The sequence below is a fragment of the Octodon degus genome, unplaced genomic scaffold, assembly GCF_000260255.1.
Source record: "Octodon degus isolate 3935 unplaced genomic scaffold, OctDeg1.0 scaffold00025, whole genome shotgun sequence".
Taxonomy (NCBI): domain Eukaryota; kingdom Metazoa; phylum Chordata; class Mammalia; order Rodentia; family Octodontidae; genus Octodon; species Octodon degus.
In genome coordinates, this window is record NW_004524601.1 from 9,814,696 (window position 1) to 9,840,190 (window position 25,495).

At 44.5% G+C, this 25,495-nt stretch overlaps 1 protein-coding gene across 3 annotated transcripts in view; it reads left to right on the forward strand.

Moving 5' to 3' along the window:
- Nucleotides 1-13,041: 13,041 nt before the first annotated feature.
- Nemp2 (nuclear envelope integral membrane protein 2) overlaps nt 13,042-25,495 on the forward strand; it is a 27,856-nt gene continuing 15,402 nt past the window's right edge. The window contains exons 1-5 of one of the 3 annotated variants that reach the window (XM_023712295.1): nt 13,143-13,228; nt 17,677-17,770; nt 19,702-19,817; nt 23,563-23,794; nt 23,918-23,990. In XM_023712295.1, coding sequence (XP_023568063.1) covers nt 19,800-19,817; nt 23,563-23,794; nt 23,918-23,990 — 323 coding nt within the window. In that variant the 5' untranslated portion in view covers nt 13,143-13,228; nt 17,677-17,770; nt 19,702-19,799. Of the gene's footprint in view, nt 13,229-17,676; nt 17,771-19,196; nt 19,269-19,701; nt 19,818-23,562; nt 23,795-23,917; nt 23,991-25,495 lie in introns of those variants that run through there. The other 2 variants (XM_004628677.2, XM_023712296.1) reach the window with 2 other exon arrangements.

Consider the following 25,495-nt stretch of genomic DNA (forward strand, 5'->3'; position numbering starts at 1 on the left):
GCACTGACATGGCTTGTTTTAAGCATCACTGCTGGGCAAACCCTACTGCATGGGGTGGGGGGGAGGAAAGGAGCGCCGCGAGAACCCCAGTGCCAAGCAGGGTGAGCGCGCATTTCCAGGGCCGCACCTGCCCTGCGGTTGAGAGGGGCAGATTCAGACCTGCACAGTGAACGCCTGGAAGGGAGCCTGCTGCCTCCCTCCTTCCTGCTTTTTGTGCCTGGTGTCTTAATGGCTTATCCTGCCCATCACTCCAAGTGGCAAGTGACCTAGTTAAACTGCACCCGCTCACATCAGACCATCAAATTAGTCACTGTTTCTGCTAGCAAACCCCTCCTCCTCTCCTGGCTTTTTGTCTCCAGCAAATTCCCTTTCCCTTGCTTTCCTCACTACAACTCACTGTCCTTTGTGTAATTGCTCTTTTCTTTCATCCTACAAATAGAAAATATTGCCAGTTAGGAAACCGAATTACTCTGAATACTAGGAATTTATACCAATATACTAAAGAAGATCAATTGAAAAATATATATCATTTGTACAGAAGCAACTCCCATTTTGAGTCAGTGTGTAACTCCAAAAATAGAAAACACACTTGTCAAAGCTCAGAAAAATGAATAAAACTCATTTGTTAAATCACCAAAAAATTTCAGATTACCATTTTCACACATTTATGAAGGCTTTGGGAGCTGTCAAAAATATCACCATAGTGATTTCTCCCCTATCTATTGCTATTCCAGTTTTTGTCTTCTATGAAGCTGCTTCCCACCATATGCCAGATAATCCCAGCCCGCCACACTTGAGTGCACATGCACGCGTGCATGCGTGTGTGCACATGTGCGCGTACGCGCGCACACACACACACACACACACTTTTAGCAAGAGTGTGGGCCTGTGTCTTGCCAATGGGACCAGCCAAAGAGTCCCCTGGGAGAGCTGCCTTTTCCTATTCAGGAGACAGAACAGGGGACAGTCCTCCTATTGCAGGCAGCTAAGTTAGACCAAAATTAATACACACTTAGAGCAGTACTACACCCTCAAGGAAGTCAACAGATACACAAAAATGAAAACATCAGAACAGTGGCAGAAGCAAGCCAGAAGCAAGCCAGGCCTCAAGGTGGAGAAGCGGTCACCTGGCCTCCATGTCTGCCTGGAGATAAATGGCAATTTGAGATTATCCTATAATTAGTACCACCTAGTCAGTGGCCCCCAGACACAGAGGCGGTGACCAGCTCACCTGGGCCATACCCCCCTCCTTCTCCAAGAATTTCTTTGATCTTCCATCTACCTGTACTGCGTGACTCATTTCCCTACTGAATCACTCTGAGCGAGGCGGCTATACTTGTAATCTATAGGATGATACAGTTTGACCCACCTTATACCTGCATTGTGACCTTGCTGTGCACGTTGCCCCAACAAAGAGGCTCGGTGGCCACCCCCCTTGGGGACTCCCTCCTGTCTCTCAGGAGCTTTCTCTTAATAAACCTCTCCTACTCCTAAGCTCCTTTGTCCCTTGGAAGTCTTCTTCAATATCCAGGGGATAAAAATGGCACATCTGACTTCTGGCAGGTCAGGAGTTCTATTTTTCCTGTATCACCCCCACATTTGGGGACAGATGAAGAGGCCCCTGTGGCAGCTGCTATGACAGCCTTTTTCAAATCTGAAAAAGGTCAGGACAAAGTGTATCAAAAGGTATGGAGAATTAGAAAGCTGAAAACAACCTTTGTCTTTACCATGCTTAAGCTTTTGAATCCACTTGTTTGGGGACATACTGCACCTCTCTAACAGCATAAATGTCACATGATTTAAGGCACCCTACTTGTACATTCTGTTACTTGTTGCTGGAAATATCGTAGTTTATGCATATCCGGATCATGCAGGTAGAATTCTGGACTTTGCTGGTAAGGACAGGGCCCCACCATCCCCGTACAGCAGGGGTCTGGAAATAACTGCAAGATTCTAAATCATGGTTATTCTTTTTAATGTGATTTTACAGACTTTGCTTAATGGGAGCAAAATGTATCTAATTTCATGTTAGATAGGCTTTATAGGCAAAAGATGCTTAATAACATTAACAAAAATGAGAAGCATGTTAAGGGAATTACTTATACATTTCACATTTCATGACCTCTTTTGAAACATGACTAATCTAGAAATTATGATTTTATTATAGAAACAGTTCAAGAGCTGATAGACTCTCTCATGTCAACTTTCTTCATAAAATAAAATACTGGAAGTATCTAGGTTAACATTTCTTCCCAGTAGTGCTTGTATTTTTTTGACATTCCACTCTGTAATGGTTGATACTTTATGCCAACATGAGAAGTTTAGAAGTTTAACTAAGGAACTCAGCGGAGGGATGGGTTCCGCACTTTGTAACCATCCTCATCCTGTGCAAGAGGAGGGCGTCAGATGCTACATCAACCCTGGGGGCCAGGGTGGCCTGCTTATAGTCTAAGAGAGGAAAAGAGGCTTTGTCACCACCACCACCCTTTTTGCTCTTGCTGCTCTTGCTGTCTTCTGCTGCCTTGAGCTGTTGCCCCCATGTCAGGCCAAGCTTCCTTGGAGCCAGCTGATCACAGTCTAAAATCCCCACAAAGTGTGAGCTAAGTAAACCTTTTCTTCCTTAACTTTGAGTTTCAGGTATTTTGTTCCAACAACCAAAGAGAGAAAAGTAACCACGATAAAATCTGGTACCAGGAAAGTGGTGTTGTTGCCGTGACCTGACCTCAAGGGCCTTTGGAAATGACTTAGGGGAAGAGGTTGGAAAGGGTTGCCACTGGAAAGAGGAGAGCTGGAGTGCTTTAGCGAGATCTGTGCAGAGATTCTGGGCAGAGCTTAACAAGCCGGATGACTAATAGAAATCCTACTGGTAAAGACCAGGTTTGGGAGGTTTCTGCTGGGAAGAAGGACTGTATTGGCTGTTGGACTCCAGATGATGTGTGTTATGGCTCGGCAGAAAGTTTGTCTGCATTTTGCTCATGTCCAGAGACTTTGCCTGAGAGTGAGTTAGGGGTGGAGGATTGATTTATCTGGCAAAACAATTTCAAGGCAGTTGAATATTGAGGCAGTGGCATGGCTATTTTTGGGGGCTTTTAGCTAGATCTATGCTGAGAATCAAGAGCAAAGAGCCCAGCAAAATGACTTAAGATGTTGTGAGTTTGACTAGATAAGACGCTCCAGTAAAGCTGGGGACTGCAAAGATAGAACTGAGGAGATCGTAATTGCTGAGAAGGAACAAGAAAATAAAAAGATAGCCTGAGGGCATTGCAAGCAGCAGCAGGTCTCCACCCTTTGCAGCCTCAAAACTGCAAAAGTGAAAGACTTTGCTCTGAGGAGAAAGCCTCAGCACAGCATGATCCAGAATGGCAGCAGCATAGCAAATCTCTTCCTCAGAATCCAATCCAAAGTGCTCAGCAGTCCCAGCACTTGACCCCTACCGACAAGAGGGAGGAAAGCTTGGCTCCAGCTCCAGGGGGCAGCAGACTCTGGCATCATCCATGTGGTGCTAGTCGTAGGTGCATACAGAATGCAGGAGTTCTGAGGTTTAAAAGACTTCCACCTTGATTTGAGAAGGCCTGGAAAGCCAGGCAGTGTGTCCCTGAGAGGGTGTGTGACGCTGTGAGCGAGAAGCCAAATGTGCAGAGCAGAAAAAGCCAGGAATGTGGACTGCCTAAAGAAAGCTGCAAGGAGGGAGCAAAGGGGCCCAACAGAGAAGCCCTGAGGCTACAGCCCCCAGAAGTGCTGTTGGGGGGGGGGTGTCGCACAAGCCCTCTGGAGCTCACAGAGTGCTTCAGATGCTGGACATGGAACTTCAGGACTTACATTTTGTCCTGCTGGATTTTGGACTTGCTTTGGTCCCAGTCCTTTCTATTTCCCTGTTGTAACTTTTGGAATGAAAACGTTTCTGTTGTGCCCTTAAATGTTGGAAGTGTTTAACTGTTTTCACTTGTACAGGAGCTTGTAGAGAAGACTTCACCTTACATTCCAGAGGAGACTTGGGTCTTGGACTTTTCAGCATTGCTGAAACTATTAGGACTTTGGCAGCTCTTGTAGATGGACTAGATATCTTTTGCATAAAGGGATGTGCATGAATCTTTGGGGGACCAGGGGCGGAATGTTATGGTTCTAACATAATATAATGTTGATAGATTTAATACTGATTCTTAAGGACTGTTAAACCTGTGTTACAATGTTCAAGTTGTAAAATGTTAAGAATAAGCATGTCTTTGTATCTGGGAAGCAACTTTTAAAAATATGTGTCTGGCTGCCACATTGACAAGGGGTGGATTGTAACCACTGATACATTGTGTCAGCTTAGAAAAGTTTAGAAGTTGAATTAAAGGACTCAGCAGGGGGCTAGGGTGCTTACTTTATAAACATCCTCAGCCTGTGCAAGAGGAGGGCAGGGAGCTATGGCGGCAGGCCAGGGGGGTGGGGGTGGGGTGTTAATGCTACTTTGCTTGCAATATAAGGAAGGAAAAAAGGCTTGTCTCCCCTTCCTTTTTTGCTTCTGCTGCTTTTGCCATCTTCTGCCACCTTGAACTGTTGCCCCCCTGCCTTGCCCTGCTGCCTGGGAGCCAGCTGATTACAGAAACCACAGACAAATAAAGCTTTCCTTTCTAAATTTTGGATGTCAGATATTTGTTTCAGCAAGGAGAGAGAGAAAAGTAACCAAGCCACACTCCTAGGAACCATGGTGATCTCATAGAGACTAAGGGAGTGAAAAACTATAGTAACTCTAAAATACATTTGGCCGTAGCCAGCTAGACAATACAAAATCATTACAGTATTGGAAATTAAGGCTACTGAGATCTGACATCAAAAAATGACAAAATAAATAAATAAATAAAAGAACAAAATCTGAGACTTTGGTATATCTATTTCCATCTCCCAACCTTCACTTGCTCTTTTTTTTTTTTTTTTAATTGAGTTATTTCCAGAAACACATGAAAGAAAATAAATTGAAGAATTTTCTGGGTAGACTCTTGCCACTGGGGATATTGTGACATGCGTGATCAGGAAGTGAAAGCTAGAGAAGAAAATCTCTTTGTTTTAACTAAATTGAAAGATTCTTGAATCGCACACAAATATTTTTCACTGTCAATAAATGTCTAATAAAAAACGATGAAGAACAGAGGCTAAAAGGCCTCCTGCTGTTTACAGCATTCTCCAGAAAGGAAAAACACCTTTAAAATATGATTCACCTGCTCTCTATATAAATCATCTTAATAGGAGTTGCCCTAGTGCCAAGGAAGGAGAAGCAGTAGATGGCAGAGAATGGCTGACCAAGAAAAATACTTCTTGGGCCGGCCAGATAGCTCAGTGGACTAAAGTACCTGCTTAGGCAGATACAGGGACTGGGATTCAATCTGTGGTGTGTCATGCCACCCCAGCCCCTCGGGCATGCTGAGATGGCGATTGAGACTAGGCGTGGTGTTGTGGGCCTGTAATCCCAGTACTTGGGAGGCTGAAAACAGGAGAATCTCTGCAAGTCTGATCTATGCAGTGAGACTCTGTACTAAATACATAAATAAAAAAAGAAAAAATAATTTTTAAGGATATGTGGATTGCCTTGCGAACTGCCCTAAGCTCCTTAGCAATCAAGGGAAGTGGAGGAGTGGGATTGGCTGGTGTGACCAGGCAAGGACTAAGGTGTCACACTAGAAAAGGTATTTACATGCCATCCTAAGTTTACTGCAACTTGCCTCTATTTCTTTAAGAAAAATGAGTGATCAGTGTCCTACCCCCTTTCGTGTGCTCTTACAAAGCTATAACTATTCAATCATTTTCTGATTAACAAGCCATACTACTCTTCACTTCTAGATAGCATCTTTTTTTTTTAAATTTTATTTATTTGTGTGTGTGTGTGTGTGGCCAGCTCAGCCCACCAGGGGGCGGGGCTGGCTGGCATGTGGTGCTGGGGGATTGAACCGCAGTCCCTGTGCTTTGTTAAGCTTGTTCTAAGTAGGTGCTTTAGACCACTGAGCCATCTCACCAGCCCCTGGATAGCATCTTTTAGCCATCAATCACGTTGAATTTTTCGGCCACCACTAAATCTGTTTAAAGGCAATTTGCAGCAAAATCATAAATACAGATTCCCAGGCCATATCTCGGCCCTAATGAGTAAAAATGTTTAGAGACAGAATGGCTATTCAAACCTAAATTTGATAATCTGTTCTTTTTTTCAGCACCAGGGATTAAACTCAAGACCTTGTGCTTGCCAGGCAGGCACTTATGCCACTGAGCTATATCTCTGGTCCCCTCAAACTAAAATTTGAGAACCATTGCTTCATGGGGTTCCCAATAATTGAATACTTTAAAAAAAAACCAAAACAAGGGCTATAGCTATTTAGTGCAAAGGATATATTATCAATTCTAAATAAATCATCTATTCTCATCCTTTCCAGTATCATTTACTCATACCAAAAAATTGTTTAGTTATTATTAAAATTACTGAATTAAGAGAAGTCAATTTCAAAATATTTCCTAAATGAAATGTGCTAAGAAAAACATGATCTAAAACCTTTTGTTCTTGTTTTTAAATTTAAAAGCCTTGGGCAGTGTTTTATTCTCTTAATATTAAGATTCTAAAAATCATAGGGAGTTTTTTTTAAGGAACAAATGATGGCATCCAGCCTCTGTAATCTTCATGGTATTAACTAGCACCATTTTAGCAATAGACTAAATCTTGCTTTATGGAACAACACAAAGCAATAGAACTTTTCTTATTTTGCTCTAACTTATTTAATTAAATGTTCTATCTGGAAACCACGTGAAAGCTCCAAAATACTTTCTGACATGAGCTGAATTTTCCTTCTGATTCATAGCGAGTGATTATAACCCTATAGCCATTATGGAAAATTAATTAGATATAAAGAGCAAGAACTCTGGAACTAAAAATGCAGAGGCTGAAAATTGAATTGTGATCTTTCTTACACCCCCATGAAAATGGTCTGATGGAACTCAAAATCTTAGGTCACTAAGATAATATTTAACTTTAAGAAGATATTTAGTACATACTTTTTTATCAGTACCCATATACCCCACTATGCCAATAAAGTGCACGACACACACATATCATATTTTACTTGCGACTACAAGTGCTACACTTCTGTCACATAGGATTCCTGTAAAGCTCAGAGTTTGGTTTGTGCTCCTAATGCTCTTGACTTGGGGACTCAGTTAGAATCTCATTGGCCTATGCCCCGGGAGTCTGCATTTATAATATTAAATGTTTGTTTATTTATTTATGCATTCATTTGTTTGTTCTGGGGATTGAACTCAGCACCTTGCGCATGCCAGACAGGCGCTTATGCCATTGAACTATCTTCTTGGCTAAGCACTTATTAGTACCCACATCACTGCTAGCATCCTGACAAGGATGTCAGCTTCTTTCCTTACTGTCTATGAAATCCAGATCCTCCAAGACGCCACACTTCATCTAGTCTTAGAGATAGACACGAGTATTTACCAGCAGCGGACAGTTAGGATCCATAAGCACAAATGGCCAGCTGCTTCAAAGAGGGGATGAATTTTGGCGCTTATTATTTATTTATTTAGGTTTATTATATTTATTATAATTATCTATTTATTTATTATCTACTGAAGATGGAACTCAGGGCCTTGCACATGCTACCAAGTGCTCTTTCACTGAGCTATATCCCTGGCCTTGTCCTCTGCTAGCCATTATTTTTGACGTAGAAATTTATAGGTTGATGATAATATTCAGCTACAATTGTCTTATACCATTTGGGCAAATTTAATGATGACTCTAACTTTCTTGCTTGACTCAATCACCAATGGGCAATGATTTTGTATATTCTAATGGAAACATGGAAAGAATACATGACACCCTAGGAGGTTTCTAACACACGACTCTGCAAGAGCCCTAGTTATGTGGGTTTATGTTGTTGCTGTTGTTATTTAACCACTACCTGTATAACTCATGTCCAAGAAACAGGAACACAAATCTTGGTGGAATTTAAACAGCTGATAACAGCAATGAGTATGCTAGTCCCAGCTGGTTCTTGTAAGAAGGGAGCAATTGTACATGAGACCACCCAAGGACCGTTAGGTGCCTTAAGCCTGCCTACACTTTCCATTCGGGCTTCCTATATTTTTCTTTTTCCTTGGTGTGATTTTTTTTTTTAGGGGGGTGGATGGGATATTCACTGTCATTGTCATCATGCACCTTAACCATGTTCATCTATCAATACTTTAATATTCTAGCCTACACATTTCCAAGTTCTTTATATAAATGAAGTCTAACATCAAAATAAGACTACATGACGATAAAGATTACTTAAGATTCTAAACTGTGTGCATGGGATGTTCGTAGATTTGGGTTGGGAAAAATAATTATGATGGCTTACGTTTTGGTAGAATACAAACTCAAGCCAAGTGCTTGTGCTTAATTTCTCAATGATTCTGTAATACCAAGAAAGGAAACTGCACAGCATTACTGGGATGAAACTAGCCAAACCTTAAAGCCAAACACTGGGCAGGGAAACTAAGTTGTTTTCTATCAGCTATTGATTGTCATATGATAAATTAAACTTAGCAGGTGAAAATAATGAACATTTACTGTCCCACAGTTTTCCAGGGTAAGGCGTCTCAGCGGAGCTTAATAGGTAATTGGAAATCAGGATCTCTTACAAGGTTGCATGGAATTATCAGCAAAGGCTTCAGTCATCTCAGGCCTCCCCTGGAAACCTCCACGTACCTGCATCAGGTGCCGTGCACTGCAGGAGCTGGCTTCTGCCTGTGCTAATGACTGAGAGGGTGACAGAGAGCACACACACACACACTGGGATCTAGTCTTTTTATAACTGAACCTCGGAAGTGACATGATTCTTGCCATAAGCCATTCATTAGCAGTGAGTCACTATTTCCACCCCACACTGCGTGGGAGGAAACTCATAAGGGAATGAGGGCCAGGAGGCGGAGGGGATCACTGGGGACCATCTCAGGGCCTGCCTACTACAGGTTTCCTCACCGTAGGAATTTGAAAGTACAGCCATGCATCCCTTGACAGTAGGAATGTACTCTGACAATGAGTCATTAGGCAATTTTGTCATGATGTGAATATCAGAATAGATTTAGCCAAAACTAGATGGTGGAGCCTATTACACACCTAGGGTATATGGTGTCTAACTTTGTTTACGTAGTCTGCCATTGACCAAAACATGGTTCTGTAATGTATATCTATTTTTTTTTTTCTGGGCTTGGAGACTGAAACTAGGACCTTTACAGTGAGATACATCTTCAGCCTTTTTTCTTCTTCTTTCTCTTCCCTTTTTTCTTCCTCTTCCTCCTCTTCTTGACAGAATCTGGCTAAATTGCTAGAATTATAGGAGTGCACCAAATGCTCAGCTTGCATGATTTTCATATGCAATTCATCACTGTAGAGTTGTAGGATGATATAATAAGCTATATTTTCAACTGTTTGATCTACACGTCTATTTGTGTTCATTCTGTCAATATATATCTATACTTATATATCTATATCTATCTACATATCTATTTACTTATCTTCCTATCTAGAATGTTTTAAGAAGTTGATGCCCAAGATATGATCTTTGGGCCAGGGAGTTCTTAGGAACCTAGAATCTCAGGCTATATGTCAACCCATTTAGTTATAAGTAACCTCCTATATTTTGGCATATACAATGTCTGATATTAATAAAACTATTCAATTTTTTGATTGACATTTATATACTATATGTTTTTTCCAGCTGCTTCTTTTTTTTTATTTATTACATTTCAGGGTTTCTTGTAGCTTGTAGAAATAAGCTTAGCTGGCAATGTCTACCTATGCTGGCAATAACTCTTTTTAGAGTTGAAGGTGTTGCAGTTATGTATACTTTATGTAATTATAAACATAATAGGATTTAAATCTACCATCTTTTAAATTGTTTTCTTTATGCCAATTTATTCTGTAACCTTTTCTCCTTATATTCATACTTTATTTTAGTGTATTATTCCATTTATCTCTATACTAGTTTATTAGTTGCCCTTCTTTTTAAAATATTTATTGGGCCAGGGATATAGCTCCATGGCATAAGTGTCAGCCTGGCAAGCACAAGGTCCTGAGCTTGATCCCTGGTACTACAAATCAAATCAAATAATATATATGTATATATATATTACACACATTATTGTTTACTGTAAAGTTTAAAATATATATCTTTATTACAGTCTAATTTCAAGTAGTAGTAAATCATTTTATATGGGCAAAAATACCTTATATAGTATGCTTTCTTTCCTTCTTTTTATCCTTTGTTGTGTTGCTCTCCTATATTTTAATTCTAAAGATGTATAAATATCACAATACAATGTCATTTCTTTAACGTTAAATAATCTTTTAAAGTGATTAATTTTGAGGGCTAGCCAGATAGCTCAGCAAACTAAAGCACCTGCTTAGGCAGAGCACAGCGGCAGAGGTTCCATCCCCAGCTTACTGTGCTGCTCCCCCCCACCCCCGAGATGGTGACCGAGACTGGGCATGGTGGCACACACTTGTAATCCCAGCACTTGGGAGGCTGAAAACAGGAGAATCACTATGAGTTTGATCTGTATAGTAAGATCTTGTAGACCCTGTACTAAATACAAAATAAATAAAGTGGTTAATTTCAAAGTTTTATTTTCATTTTTGTCATTTCTGGGGATATTTCTGTGTATTTCTGATACAAATTTCCATCCACATATATTTCTATTGAATGAAGAACTTCTTTTAACATTTCTTGCTATGAAAGTCACTGGAAAAAGAGGAAAAACTACAATTGGCTTTATATTTTGGAAGATATTGTAGCTGGGTATAGAAATCTGAATCAGCAGCATTTTTTTCTTCTACTATTGCAAAAATATTACCTCACATAGTTTCTGTCATGATATGTTTTGCTGTCTTCTTTTATTCCCCTTCTAATTCATCTGTAAGAAAGCATAGTTATCATTCAACAACGTACTTCTTTTAGGCTCTTTCCACAGTGATAGTTTGTGGCCCTAGTATGAATTGCTGAATCATTATGATGGTTATCTAACATGACTGAAGCCCTTAAAACAACAGTTTATCTTCCCAGAGACCACCTCCCCCTTCTCCAACTCAGGCCAGGGTACAATTTCCTTTCATCTTGCCCGCCACCTTAGGGAAGACCCCAATCAGCTCCCCAGGTATATCTAAACATCCCCTTCAAACTGCACTCCCTGGAAAAAAGGGCATAAAAGCCTCGGCCTGCCTTTGCTCCAAACCAGAGAATCCCTTATCTTCCCCAGATTCTCTCCATGTCCTCAAAGATAATAAAGCCCCTTTCCTTTGCCTTCTGCCTGATTCTCTGCTGCGACACCCTCGAAAACCTATCACACAGTGCCAATCAAAGTTAAATCAAAATGAGTGTAGCTAGGTTAAAAAGCTGTCTTGCAAGAGGCAATTTAGAAAAGAACTGGGTCAAGAACTGTTATTTCTCTGCAGACAGCCTGCAAGGGTGACCCACAGCTTATTTTTAAAAATCATCCCCCTGAAGAGTCCCTTACAAGGAAATTTCTGGACTTTAAAAGTTGTATACGGGGCCGGCTAAATAGCTCAGCGGATTAAAGCACCTGCAAGCAGGCTCAGGGGCTGCCGGTTCGATCTCCAGGCCTGCCGAGCTGGCCCCGCCCCCCGGGACACGCTGAGCTGGTAATTGAGACTGGTCACAATTGAGACTGGGCGTGGTGGCGCGCGCCTGTAATCCCAGCTCTTGGGAGGCTGTAAACAGAGGATCACTACCAGTCCCATCTTGTAGTGAGATCCTGAACACCCAGGAGGCCCTTCCCTAAAAAAAAAAAAAAAAAAAAAAGTTGTATATGGTATTCACAGGGTGCCAAAGGCTGTTTACAGGCTGTTGGCTAAACCCTCCTGGCCGGCAGGGAAAGCGAATTCTATCCTGTTAGGATCTACAAGAGAAATGAGGCCAAACGTTTTTTTTGCATCTTGCCAGGGAAGCGTTTATGCGGCTGAGCCATCTCCCCGGCCCCTGAGGCGGAACTATTTTTAAGAGAATGATTTCTCTCACACTGGACTGTCTAAGGGATCTCAGCAGAAGGCCAGAATTATAGAACAGAAAATGACGTTTTGTCTTTCTTTTTTTTTCTCCTTCTTGAGCATGTAATATTACATCACATTAATGAGTTTCTGGCGCCTGAGGTCTGTTCTTAAAACCCTGATTATCAATCTTAAGACTAATCACCATGTCTTTCTATATTTTTGATTCAATCTAATTTGCGACAGGACTGTTATATTGATGAAGGAACATTTTACAATCTTTGTGCTTTGAAATGCTTTCTTATGAGTTTACTACACAAGCCATTTATTTTATTTTATTTATTTATTTATTTATTTTTTGCAGAACCAGGGATTGAACTCAGGCCTTGCACTTGCCAGGCAAGCACTTATTCTACTGAGCCATCTCCCCGGCCCCAAGCCATTTATTTTAAGCAACCCAGTTTCCTGTTATTGTGACCCAAGGGGGATGAGATAGGTGAAACAAAGGCGCATGGTTTTTATTTATAAAACAGTGGCTTGCTGCAGAATGGCCTCGCCTTCCTTGGCTGTCACTCACCGGAGCCCCCAGGCCCGTGGATCTTGGTCACCGAGCTTCGTGCAGCTGGCAGAGACGCACCCTCTCCCCAGCCCAGCCTGGAGCCGCAGTCTCTGCGGCGGGGCGGAGCCTAGTGAAGGGCGGGGCCGGCGGACTGGGCTAGACAGTGAGGGGGCGGGACGAGGCGGGAGAAGGCGGGGCGAAGCCGCAAGGTGGGCGGGGTGAGCCGGTGGGGGCGGGGCGAGGCTGGAAGTGGGCGGGGAGAAGCCTCAAGGTGGGCGAGGTGAGCCGGTGGGGGCGGGGCGGGGCTGGAAGTGGGCGGGGAGAAGCCGCAAGGTGGGCGAGGTGAGCCGGTGGGGGCAGGGCGAGGCTGGAAGTGGGCGGGGAGAAGCCGCGAGGTGGGCGGGGTGAGCCGGTGGGGGCGGGGCAGGGCCGCCGGAGGGCGCGTGCCCGGCCCGCCCCACCCCCGCCCCCGCCCGCGGTGGGTTCCTCTGGCTCTTCCCGCGCAGACCCCTACATTTCCGCCTCCGGCGGGTGGCCACCCGGAAGCGGTGGAGCGAGCCCGGCGATGTGGCGGCCACCGCCAGGGCTGTGGTGGCTGCTGCTCTGGCTGCTGCCCGCGGGCGCCGTGTGCGGGGAGGACGCGGCGCTCTCAGGTAACCGGGCAGCTCGGGCCCCCGCGGGTGCGAACCTTCGGTGGCCCTAGGACTGGAAGTGCGAAGCCGGGCCGCGCCCCCGTTTCCGAAGCCGCCCAAGCGCAGGGCTGCTGCGATTTGTCCGGAGTCCCCATTTGGCCTGGCCTGGGGCCTCTGGGCGTGCTCAGTGCCTGGGCGTGGTGGTGCACGCCTGCAGCCCCGCTGGGGAGGACGCACCGGAGGACCGCAAGTTCGCGCCCTGCGCGGGCAATTGAGCCTGCTCCTGCACCTAGACCGAAGCGTTAAAGAAAAACCTGGAGTTGTAGCACACTGGGGAGGCCCGGGTTCAATCCCCAGTACCACAGACAAAATAGAAAGCCTTATCATGTCTTTGGCCTTATCCAAATTGTCATGCAGCTAGCCCTGTGAACGCTACCCAAGAGCGCTTGAGAGCCTTCCAGCCCCTACTAGCTGTTGTGACCTTGGGAGAGGCCCCTGGCTGGGGCTGTGTGGACTTCCGCTGACACCTCCAGGATCTTGGGCTGCGTGGGTGTGCCGTGCACAGAGCTGCTGGCTGTGCAGGGTGGCCTTAGGGGCCGTCCTCCCTGGGCGATCCCAAGGGGAGGTCAGAAAACTCCCATTCTAACTCCAGAGCTGCTTGTGACTCGCCATCCGCCTCAATCCCTCTTTTCTTTCAATTTCCTGCCCGTGACACCCTTTAAAGGATTTATTTCTTGGACAAACTCTCCACCAACTTCCTTCATTCTTTTGGCCACTTCTGGTTGCGAGGGAGGCTGCCGGGTGTGGTCTTTGAGCTGGAAAAGGCCTTCCCCATTGAAACCAGAATTCTGTAGATTCCTGGAAGGAACCTAAGGATGAAGGAAAGAATGGTTGTTGAGTAGGCAGTTACTGGCATTTGCTCTGCCACAGCTGCCAACTTCCAGAAACCTGGGAGTGAGTCCCACCTAGGGGAACTGTCCATCTGCCCCAGCTTTCACTGAGCATGAAGTGGGTGTTTACAGCTGGACAGGGTTAAAAGTGTTTCAGTGCATTATCTGTGGTAGTTGCTAATTTCAAAAGCTCAACAAGGATAGATAATGGTTTCATACCCATTTTACAGATTGGGAGACAAAGGCTTAGTAAGAAATATAACGTAGTTACTGCTTAAAAAGTAAGCACAAATCTGCCGAAGGAGGAGGGTTTTTGAGTATGGGAGCAACCAGAAGATTTAATAGTCCTGCCAACACCTAGAACTTTGGGTTTTGGTTTAGTCATTACATTCAGGCCCCACTTATGATGTAACCTTGGCCCAGGGTAGTCTTTATAAACCACAGTTTTCTTATAGGAAACGAAGGTTATTGCTGAATAATAGCCAGTATTTTTTGTATATTTTTATTGCCTCAGGAACCCAGAATTCTTCAGGTTTCTGTTTCACCACATTTAACTGGAATGATTTTCAGTTTAGTTAGTTGGAAACATACATGAATGCTTACCAGGACTTCTGTTCTGCCTGATACATGGAAAATGCAGACTGCATTCTAGTCCACAGCTAAGAGAAACAGCAACTTCTGTGGCCATCAGGTGAGGCTTGGGGTTACAAATAGGCAGGCTAGGAAGCACCAGGCACGCCTCGCCCTGTAGTGCACGAGTGCTGCTGTGTTGTGACCCCAGGGCTAGACCAGGCCTGAGCACGGCTGCTGCTCTGAAGCTGCTGTATAAGAAGAAATAGCTGGAACAGTTGATGCGCCCTCCATCCACAGGGAGTAGTCCTGCTCCAAGAGGCTGGAGCCTCCGACTGCTGCTGAGTGCACGGCTTCCTGCGCCGTGCACCTCGGGGAGAGTTCATGGAAATCAGGCACAGTAAGAGTGCAGCAATGGTAACCCACAGGAGAACAGTTACAGCACTGTGCTGCAGTGGAGGGTGTGGACCTGTGACGTGGGTATCTCTGGAATTGTCTATGCGATAGTTTCAGCCCTGGTGACTGAAATCTCAGTGCACAAAACTACAGATGAGAAAGGGCTGCTGTTCTTCTCTCCTTCCATCAGGCAGGGCCATCGGTTACAGAGCGGCCTAGTGGAGGTGGAGTGCAGGGCCTTCCTGTTGTAGAGTTCCGTCTTGGGGACACACACCCTTCTGGGGGCGTGGAGGACATCCTGTCACCCTCTTTGGAGGAAAGTAAGAGGCAGTTTATACAGGAAACAGGTGGCTCCGTGGCTGAGAGAAGAAAAACTCCAAACTGAGCATTACTGTAATTTGTCACCACTGGGTGAGATCCCCTGTGACGAGGTTCGGGTCACAGAAAGTTCCCCAGGCTTACACTGCAAAGGTAGAGGACTTTAGTTTCACAGCTTTCTGCCCCTCTAAGGCTGAGGAAGACCTCTCTTGAAGTTCAGATCAACTCTGAATGTGATCAGCACCTCTTGATCTCGCTTTCACCCTCAAGTCCTGAAGGAAGAAAAATCAAGGCTTTTTCTTGAAATCAAAGTTACCTTTGTACTCCACCTTTAAAAATAAGCAGATTTACAAAGGAGCACCAAGGACTGTCCTAACTCCCATCTCAGACCACTTGGTTGCATTTGAACCCTCAAAAGGGAAGCTTTGCTTGTGCTTGTTGCTTTCTCCTCTTCTTTTCTTCACCCTCTTCTGGTCAGAATAGAAATTACTGTAATAATAAATGTTTATATTCTTATTCCATTATAGTTTAACTTGAGGGTAGGTTTTTTTCCCATATGAGCGCCATGGAAGGCTAAAATTTTAAGAGGAATGTTGGTGTCATTTTTAGATGGGAGGTAGTAGATTTGAGAAGTGTTTGTGCTTTCTAGTTTGAGATTATTCTGTAAGTCAGTTTAAGTACTACCTGTTCTTTTCTAAAATTTTGATCGAATAGTTTTACTGCATGTGTGACCAAACTCTTTAAACTCTTTAACTATATAGTTCAACGTTTTCCCTCTCTCTTTCTTTTTCTTTCTTTCTTTCTTTCTTTCTTTCTTTCTTCCTTCCTTCCTTCCTTCCTTCCTTCCTTTCATCTTTCTTTTGGTCTTTTTTGAAACAGGGTCTCAATGCAGTTCAGGCTGGCCTTGAACTCACTTTGTAGCCCAGACTGATCTTGAACTCATAGTGATCCTCCTGCCTCAGCCTCCCCAGCCAATAGTTAGACATTTTCTAATCAATAACAAAAGTAACTATAGAAAAGTGATTTATTGATTTATTTTATTGTTTTGTGAGATAGGGTCTCACACTGTAGCCCAGGCTGGCCTTGAACTTGCAGTGATCCTCCTGCCTTAGCTCCATACTGCTGACTTACAGGCGTGCGCCACCTGCCTGGCTCAGAGGAGTAGTTTTTAATTTAACTCGTTAATTAAAGCAAGTGATGTGCAGCCAGTCCTCAGCGCTTGAAACCTCAGAATGCTGACCCCTGTGTGCTATGTTTTCCGATACACACACACCTGCACATGAGTTTAACTTAGTAATTAGGTATAGAGATTTACTGTGATAACTAATAAGATAAAACTAACAAAAGCACTATTGCAGTGCATTGCAATAAAAATTACTTAAAACTCACGAATTACCTCTAGAATTTTCCACTTCATATTTTTTAATGTGGTTGCGTACAGGTGAGTGATACTGTAGATGCCTTGTTTGTTTTTGGTCTTTTTTGATTTTACCATATCTTTTTGGTTGAACTGTTTTTTAGGGGAGGTTTATGTTTTGTTTTTGGTGCCAAGGACCGAACCCAGGGCTTCCAGCTTGCTAGGCAAGCATTCTACCACTGAGCCAAATCCCCAGCCCCGAGTGATACTGTAGAAAGTGAAACCACAGTAAAAGGGGGGACTCCTGTAGCCCTAAAATCAGCATAGTTGTATATTTATCAGTTGAGCTAAGGGTACCGTTCATTGAATAAGGTGACCTTAACCCATGTCCCATGGCACCTTGAGCAGATGACACCTCTCTCCTTGGGCATCACTCCCCATGTGGTCCAGAAGTCAGGTTTCTTGGAAGGACCTAGAGAGGCTTTCTCCACATCTCTTTCCTGACCTGTTTGGGTTTGAGGATGTGGCAACTCAGTCCCAGAGCTTCTAGAGAGAAGGGAGGTACTCAGACCTGAAGTGGGAGCAGCAGCTTGCCCCGGGTGGTCTTGTTTCCTCTGCCGGAATGAAGAATTGTCACTGCACTTCCATAAATTCTGAGACATCCTTTTCACGTCCTGGATTGTGTTACGTGGGCCCTGTTGGGTTGTATCTTGACTTTGCCCTCAGTTGCCTGCGGGAGTGTTCTCATAGCAGGAAATCCAGGGCTGCCTGAGTGAATGAAGCTCGCACATTGGGCAGGCAGCTGCTGCTGCTTCTTTTTTTTTTTTTTTTGGCGGAACCAGGGATTGAACTCAGGCCCTTGCGCTGCCAGGCAAGCGCTTATTATACTGAGCTGCCTCCCCATCCCAAAGGTTTTCTTTTCTTTCTTTTTTTTTCAGCTTCTTGACCTTCAGCATCATGGCTTCTTCTAGGACAGAAGTTAAGTCAACCGTTAAGTTGGCAGTGTTTTCTGTTTCTACCCTCAGTTGGATAGTGAGCGGTCTTGTCATAAGCCACCGTCTCAGGTCTTGTCCAGTTGGCCCGTGCCTTATGCTTCCCATGAACTCACTTGAGGCCAATCTTGTCTCTTCTTGTGGCTGGTGGAGTTGCTGGCCGCTTGGATATTTCGGAGTTCTCATGTGAGTTGATTGAGATGCATTCACCTCAGGAGAGGTGATAAGGACAGCGAGACACAGATACCCTGGCCATGCTGTCTCCTGTGTGTGAAAGCTCTGTGTCAGCTGCACTTTGGGACCCAGATGCCACTCTGGACAGCTCCAGGGAGACTCCTGTGGCAACATGCTGTTGGCTGTAGTCAGGGAGACCATCCTCTGTGTGTTCTTCCCTTTATCTGCTTGAAGACCAAGGGGCAGTTCAGGGCAGGTCCTTTTCCTCAAGCCCAGGGACCCTTTTCACAAATACTCAGAGGTGACTGCATACTCCTGCATACAGTCAGGAACAGGAAGGTGATCCCTGACTAGCGGCTCTGCAGAATCCCAGGCTCAGCCGTCCACTTAAGAGCTCACAGGGGATGAGGTAGAGAAGGGAACCTTCACCTGTGCCTGTGGCTTTCCGAGAGTTCAAGGGTACTCTTCTAATGCGCACAGGTACTGGTGAGGCTCTTAGCAAAATCGGTTGAGTTTTCACCGGGTGGGCTACACTTGCTCATGTATCCTCTGAAGTTTCAACCTTCTACCCTGCCTTTCAGATTTTCTGTAGCAATAGCTGATCACACTTTCCTCAGAGGAGTCGGGCATTGGGCCTCATTGGGCCATTTCTCTGGGTACCCACAGATGTTCCTTGTTCCTGCTTTCCATTTCAGAGATTTCCTGTTTGACAGGTTATCTTGGATTTAGAAGAACTGCTTTCATTTTAAATCCAAATACAGTAATGGTCACTGAAGAAACTGAACTCCTTTAGTTTTTAGTGTTTGTAGCACTTACCATGTTAACTTTGTGTAATACAGCAGAAATTTCTCGCAAATGTGTTGTGTCATATATAATCACATAGTGTCTGTGATACATAGATTTGGACCTATAACCTCATACCGTATTTATGTATCTTCAGCCCAGTTTCTCCTGTGCTGTGGACTGCTGTGTCTTCACTGAGCCCCACCGGTGACACCAGGGCTCATGTATGTCTAAAGCAGAGCTCATGTCCTGCTCCCCTAACAGCCTGGCTTTTCCACCAGTGTTTCTTTCCTGGGGGAAACACTCTCTCCACTCACCAGGAATTTTCACACCATTTCCTACCCTCCTTCATCAGATGAATTTCCACAGCCCGATGTTATGCCCAGAGGGCTCTTGGGTCTGCTCTTTCTCCTGCTCACTCAGTTCCCGGCTCCAGTAACATGGGGTCCTCCTCCTGCTCTTGCAGGGCTAGCGCTGTTCTGTTGCTGTGGTGGTAAATTTCACTGTGCCTTGTCACTGGTACCTTCACCCAGCTTCTTAGTGAAGCACTTGGGGAGGTTGTACTTATTTGTCACCTGCAGGTGTGAAACGACTATCTCCCTGCACACCAGCCTTGACCCTGTGTGGCAGTCACTTGGCCCTTGCCTGAGCCACTCCCAAGGTGCCCCCTCCAGCCCCAACTGCCCTGTCCCCCATGCTAGCCTTCAGTCACCAAGCATATCTCATCTTTTCTGAGCAGCTACTCTCAGCCCCTGCCCTCCACCTCAGGAGTGAAGCCAGGCTTTTTCTTTGTGACATTCCTATGCCTTCCGTAGCCACGAGAGTGCTGTCAACAGATGGGTTTTCTGAGTAGCTCTTGCTAGATTGCAGAGACTAAAGAAATATAATTACCGTGTAGAAGAATTTACTGGTGACAAAATGCCAAAATGGCTACTATCTGCCTTTGGGAAAATTTTTTTTAATGAGTCTAGGTAACAAAATATTTAGGAAATTATTCCTTTTTCCATCTTTTAGCTTCAAGATGTAAAGATTTGAAGGAAGCGGATTTAATTAAAACTCAGAGGTCAGACTGTTACTGCTACAGCCAAAACTCTCAAATACACTGGGCGTATATGTGGTCCACGCTGCAGGTAAGGCCTAATTTGAAGCACTTCTTAAGGACAGGGAAGGAGAACGCACTATTTCAAGAATAGAAAGTCCATATGGGGTGCCACGTGGCTGAGGATCAGGATAAATGCTGACATCCAGAACACACATGGCAGCTTGGGGAACAGTGACATGGAAGGGGACACCAACTCCCCCATGTGCCTCTCCAGCCCCTTCCTGGACCGCTCCAAGTGGATATACCCTCTAGCAAGCACAGCCTGGCAAGTTATGGTATGAAAGGAAATCCTTTCATGGAGAAGGTCATATTTCAGAAAGATTTCAGCGAAGTGGGTTAGCCAGTGCTCTGGGACTGGGGGACAGGAGAGATGTCAGGAGGCACAGGATGTAGGTTTGTTCCATCACCAATAATGTATGCCACTGTATCACTCAGTACAGTGTTTGTTGTGTCCTTCTGCTTTATTTATTTTATGTATTTAATACAGGGTCTCACTACACAGATCAGACTCGTAGTGATCCTCCTATTTTCTGCTTCCCAAGTGCTGGGATTGCAGGTGTGTGCTACCACGTCTAATCTCAATGACTGTCTCCCCAGGGGCGGGGCTGGCATGGCTAACCAGGGATTGAACCCCGGTCCCTCCATCTGCCTAAGCAGGCGCTTTAATCCACTGAGCTATCTGGTCAGTCCTGTGTCCTTCTGCTTTAAAATTACTGCCATTTTCTTTCAATGAATGAATGTTTTGAAAAGGTAATTTCTGGCTCTAGATACTCTCTTCCTCATCAAATTCCTACCCCTTAGTTTTATGATACCTTCTTGGATCAGTTATCCTCATGGTATTTATCAAATGGTAATTTTCAAATTCATCCAGTCATTTTACATACATTGGCATTCTACTAGGGAAGAGTTTTTCCTCCTTCTACTTATTAATTACTTTTCCTTATGTAGCCTTACAAATTACCAGTTCATTCAGTAGGGTACAGGCCATTGCTCTTGTTAATTATTTTGGTACTCAAATCGTCCCAGATTTGGCTGCTGGGAGCTCCTTCAGACTATCTCTGTGTCCCTGTAACTTGTATCTGTCACTTTTTGAGCGCTACTTTATTTTCTAGCAAACAAGATGTTTCCAGCTCATACAGTTTCCTAGAATGAACCCTGCAGTCATGTTTTCCTAAGGAACATTCGGCGTGAGGTTTGTACATCTCTGCTTGTTTACAGCCATGAGTTCTGATATCTCCGACACCACAGGGTTCATTCTAGCCTTCCGCTTTCCATATTTGTAGCTCGCCACCATCCTCAGTGTATTTATTTGCCTAGTGTGGAATATGTTGCAAGTAGTTCTAGAATTGCTGAGCCCTACTGTTAAAAAATGAACCTAGTAGGGAGAGCTCAGTATTTGTTTATTGTGTTTTATTTGTGTGTCAGTTTGAGGGCATGGAGTTTAAGTTCTCGGCTCTTGGGTTAATTAATTCTCATCCACATTTCTTAATTCTCATCTACACTTAGCTGTATCATGCATTCAAAATACTGTTTGTTTCTGTGTGTTTTCATTTCATAGTTTATACCCATTGTGGTTGATTTTAGTATTATTTTTGAGTACATACAACATTAATGTGCCTTAAAAGTCAGCGCTCTTCACAAAAGTATTCCCAGAGAAAGGAGCTTTCCCCAGCCCCCAGGCCCTTCGTTCAGTCCCACCCACACCTCATAGGCAATCATTCCTTAGTTCTTGGTATCTTCCCCGTATTTCTTTACAAAAGTAAGTAGCGTTGTATCTTTATAGACATAATTCTTAAAGCCATAAGACTGAGGGATGAGATTAGATGAAGTGGACTCTGTTAGTTTTTCATCGCTGTAAGGAAATAGCTGAAGCTAGCTTGCTACATAAAGAAAATAGGTTTATTTGGCTCATGATTCTGGAGGCTCAAAGTCTGCACAACATGGCCCAGACTCTTATGTGGGCCCCCGTGGGCTACATCACCTCATGGTGGGTAGCAGAGGCAGGCATATAAGTAAGACAGGGAGCCAGCAAGATTCAAGGGTGAGGCTCGTTCTAACAACTCACTCTGGAGAGAGCTTCAGCTTTCCAGTGACCTGAGGACCTCCCATTAGGCCTGTCCTCTTAAAGAGATTACTCAGTGCTGCCGCCACATCCAGAGGGCAGCCAGGATTGATGGCTGAGCCTGGGTAACTCAGGGAGAGGGGAGCTGGCAAAAAAGAGAAGGAGTGAGAAGTGAAAGTCCTGGGAAGAAAGTGTGACTGAGAGAAGGGAGTGACCAGCAGTGCCAGAGGCGAGTTAACTCAGTGTGCAGTGTAGCCATGCGGGGGCACAGCGACTTCAGCAGGAAGCTGTTGGGTGAAACCCTGACTGAACTGGGCTGAGGAGAGAGCCAAAGGAGAGAACTGAAGGCTGCAGACATGGCACCTTCAGAAGGAATTGTACCGTGTTGAGGAGCACAGAATGAGGAGATAGTGGTGGGAGAGCAGAGTGCTTAGAAGATTTGGGGGTTGTTGTTGTCCTCTTTTTTTAAAATAGGGAAACAGAGGGATTATCTATAGAGAGAAGTGCTGGTGGGATGTACGTGAGAGAGCAGGACGGCCATGCGGATTGCCTTCACGGAGCATTTTCACTTCGGCGGCGCGCGGGGAGCTGCTGGAGTCTGCGAAGTCGTCTGTTGAGGGGAATAGATGAATGAATGCCTGGGACTGTAGGGTATGGACGACTGCACCTTCCAGGGCCCACTCCAGGCTCTCTGTGAAGGACTTAAAGTGAGGGCACCATGGGTTTCTCCAGCAGATTTGGTGGCACAAATACAAGAGTAGAGCAGGCTTAAAGTTGTATTTTTTAAAGAGAAAGCAAGGAGTCATGGTTGGCTTATGTTGCTCATAGAATTTAGCTGGATAAGAAGGGACTGAGGATACCAAGGGGGTGAGGAGTGGGGGTGGGAAAGATGTTCTGATCCTTGTGGGGACCAGGGTGCTCAGGGGGCATGCTTGGAAGATAGCTGGTGGGGGGTGCTGTTTGCTAGGTGGGTCCAGGGTACAACCATGAGAGTGATTAGTGAGGTGGGTGGAGCACACAAGGAGGGCATTGCCTTACCTGGGGGGCCCTTACATACATATCTCTTGGACATAGTGACTTGGTAGAAGAGAGATGTATTAGTCTCTATTAATTTGTTCCCATTGGGGGGACAAAATACCCAACATACATAATTTCAAGGAGGAGACATTTATTTGACTCAAGGTTTCAGGTGATTTAGTCCATATCAGCTGGTTCCAGGGTGGAAACAGCACAGTAGGAGGTCCTGGCAGACAGGAAGCAGAGAGGAAAGGGAGGAGCCAGGGACAGGAAAACGCCCTGCCAGGTCACACTCCCAGTGACCTGCCTCTTCCAACCCGACCCCACCTCCTGATAGCACATTCAACAAGGGCCTCCTCAGTGGGTGAATCCACTGATAGGTATAGCAGCCCCGAGGCCCATCACCTTCCCAGTGCATGAGGCTTTGGAGGTACATGGCAGTTAAGATAACTACAACGCAGGAGAAGAAGCACCCAGGTTTCACAGGTGTTTGTGGTCCGATGTGTGTCTGGACTACACGTAGGTGTATAGCGTCCACCTCTACCCAGTTCATGGCTGTGTGTATCTGTGTCTGTGTATCTATGTGCCTTTTCCTCAGCCGGTCTTGGGTTTTCCCTTGTCCTCTGCCCACCTTTTTAAGAAGCTTATGAAAAGTTTTTATTTCAACATTTATGGATTTGTTTCTTGTTTTTAGGTGAGCATTACCAGTCCAGTCCTCCTTAGTGTTGTATATATCACAGAAAGGCATAATTGCCAGTATCCAGAAACGATTCTGTCTGTTATCAGATGTATAATTCATAACTTTTGGACACCAAAGGAGTCTAATAATATTACCATAAAAATCAGCCCCTACAAGGAGACAGTATGCTTCAGTGTGAAGCCCAGCAGGAAGACCTCTGGCTACACCATAAATGTGAATCGAAACAGTGAGTCTGTTTTTATTATACCTGACTTCCTGGATTCAGTTTTTCTGCAGTGATTTGCCTCTTCTTTTACTAATGTGATATTGACACAAAATATTCATTGCGTGTATCTTTTTTTCACTCCAGTTGTGGATTTCAAACTCTTCCTTGTGTTTGTGGCGGGCATTGTCCTTTACTTTTACGCAAAGACCTTGAGCCAGTAAGTATGCATTTTTACGTTCTTAATTTTGTGATTTTAGAAGGGGGTAGGTCATATGTGACCCTGTGCTAGATATCTGCGTACCCCTGTAGAGCTTGTAGTTCCTGCTTCAGGTTTTGCAAACAACAGATATGAAGATAGTGTTTGAAAGATACGTAAGGACAGCCCCAGGTATTTGTGCAGCCTGATGTGTCCGTGCGCACAGGGCTTTCACGTACATTATTTTGTGTACCAGGATTCCGTAAGAACTGTGTGAGCTTTGTGTCATTGTTCTTATACTGATGAGTACAAAGCCAGCATCTGTCTTCACGTGAGCAGTCCTCAGCAAAGCCGACCTGTGTACTCCTGCTTGCGCTGCTATATTGGAGGTAGCTCTGATACAGAAGTGCGAGTAGAAAAATATCTGACTCTTTCATAAACATGCTATTTTGATGTCTTCTTTCTTGCCATATTCCTCGTGAAGCAGCAATCTCTGTCTAATGTCTTACTTCCTAACTTGCTCGTGCTTGTTAGTAGCCAGCACCTGCCAGCCGTTCGTGGCAGTACTCGCCTTTGCATGCGTCCTAGTGGCAAAGGACACCCACTGGGTGGCGGGGCCTCGCTGCAGAGCTCCGTCGGCCTGGACTCTGAGGAGCGTGCTGCCGTCCTGGCCCTCCAGTTGGCGTGTACTCACCAGGAATGCATGGCGGTGCTGGGATCCCTCCAGGGGGCTCAACCCCGGAGATACATCTCTAGCTTCCCTTTTCTATTTTATGAAAAAATATTTTCATAACTGAGTACTAAAAGAATATAAGTTGTTATACTGTGTATCATTATCTTTGGAGTACTTAGTATATGACATAAATTGAAAACAAATAGGTAATATCACAAACTTAGGATCCTGCCAGTAAACTAGGCTAAACCTTCAACATAAGTCAAACAATCTGTATAGATATCAAAATAATTTTAAAACAACAGAATATATAATTTGGGGAGATATTTGAACTTTTATATAAGAAAAACCATGCAATGTTTGAGTTTGTCTGTCTGACTTAATTCCCTTAACATGTTCTCAAATTGCATCTAATGCCTCAAGTTTATCTTCCTTTATGGCAGCATAGTACTCCATTGTATATAGATACCATCTTTCTCTTACTCATTCATCATTCATAGACATTTATGCTGTTTCCAAAATAGCTGTTATAAATTGTGCACACATGGTATGCTTGTATCTCTAATATGATGACCCTGACTCTTGTGGGAAGACACCTAGGCGTAGAGGCCAGGTCACATGGAACTTTGGCGCTCAGATTTTTGAGAAATCTCTACCCTGAGTTCCAAATGGTAATTGTCCTCGTTGATATTCCCACCAACAATATAGAAGGGTTCCTTTTCCCCCACATCCTCACCAGCATTTATAATTTTAGATTTTTTGATGATAGCCGTTCTTTCTGAAGTAAGATGGTATTTCAGCGTAGTTTTCATTTGTATTCCTCTGATCCTAGCCCCCTTTAAATATATATATA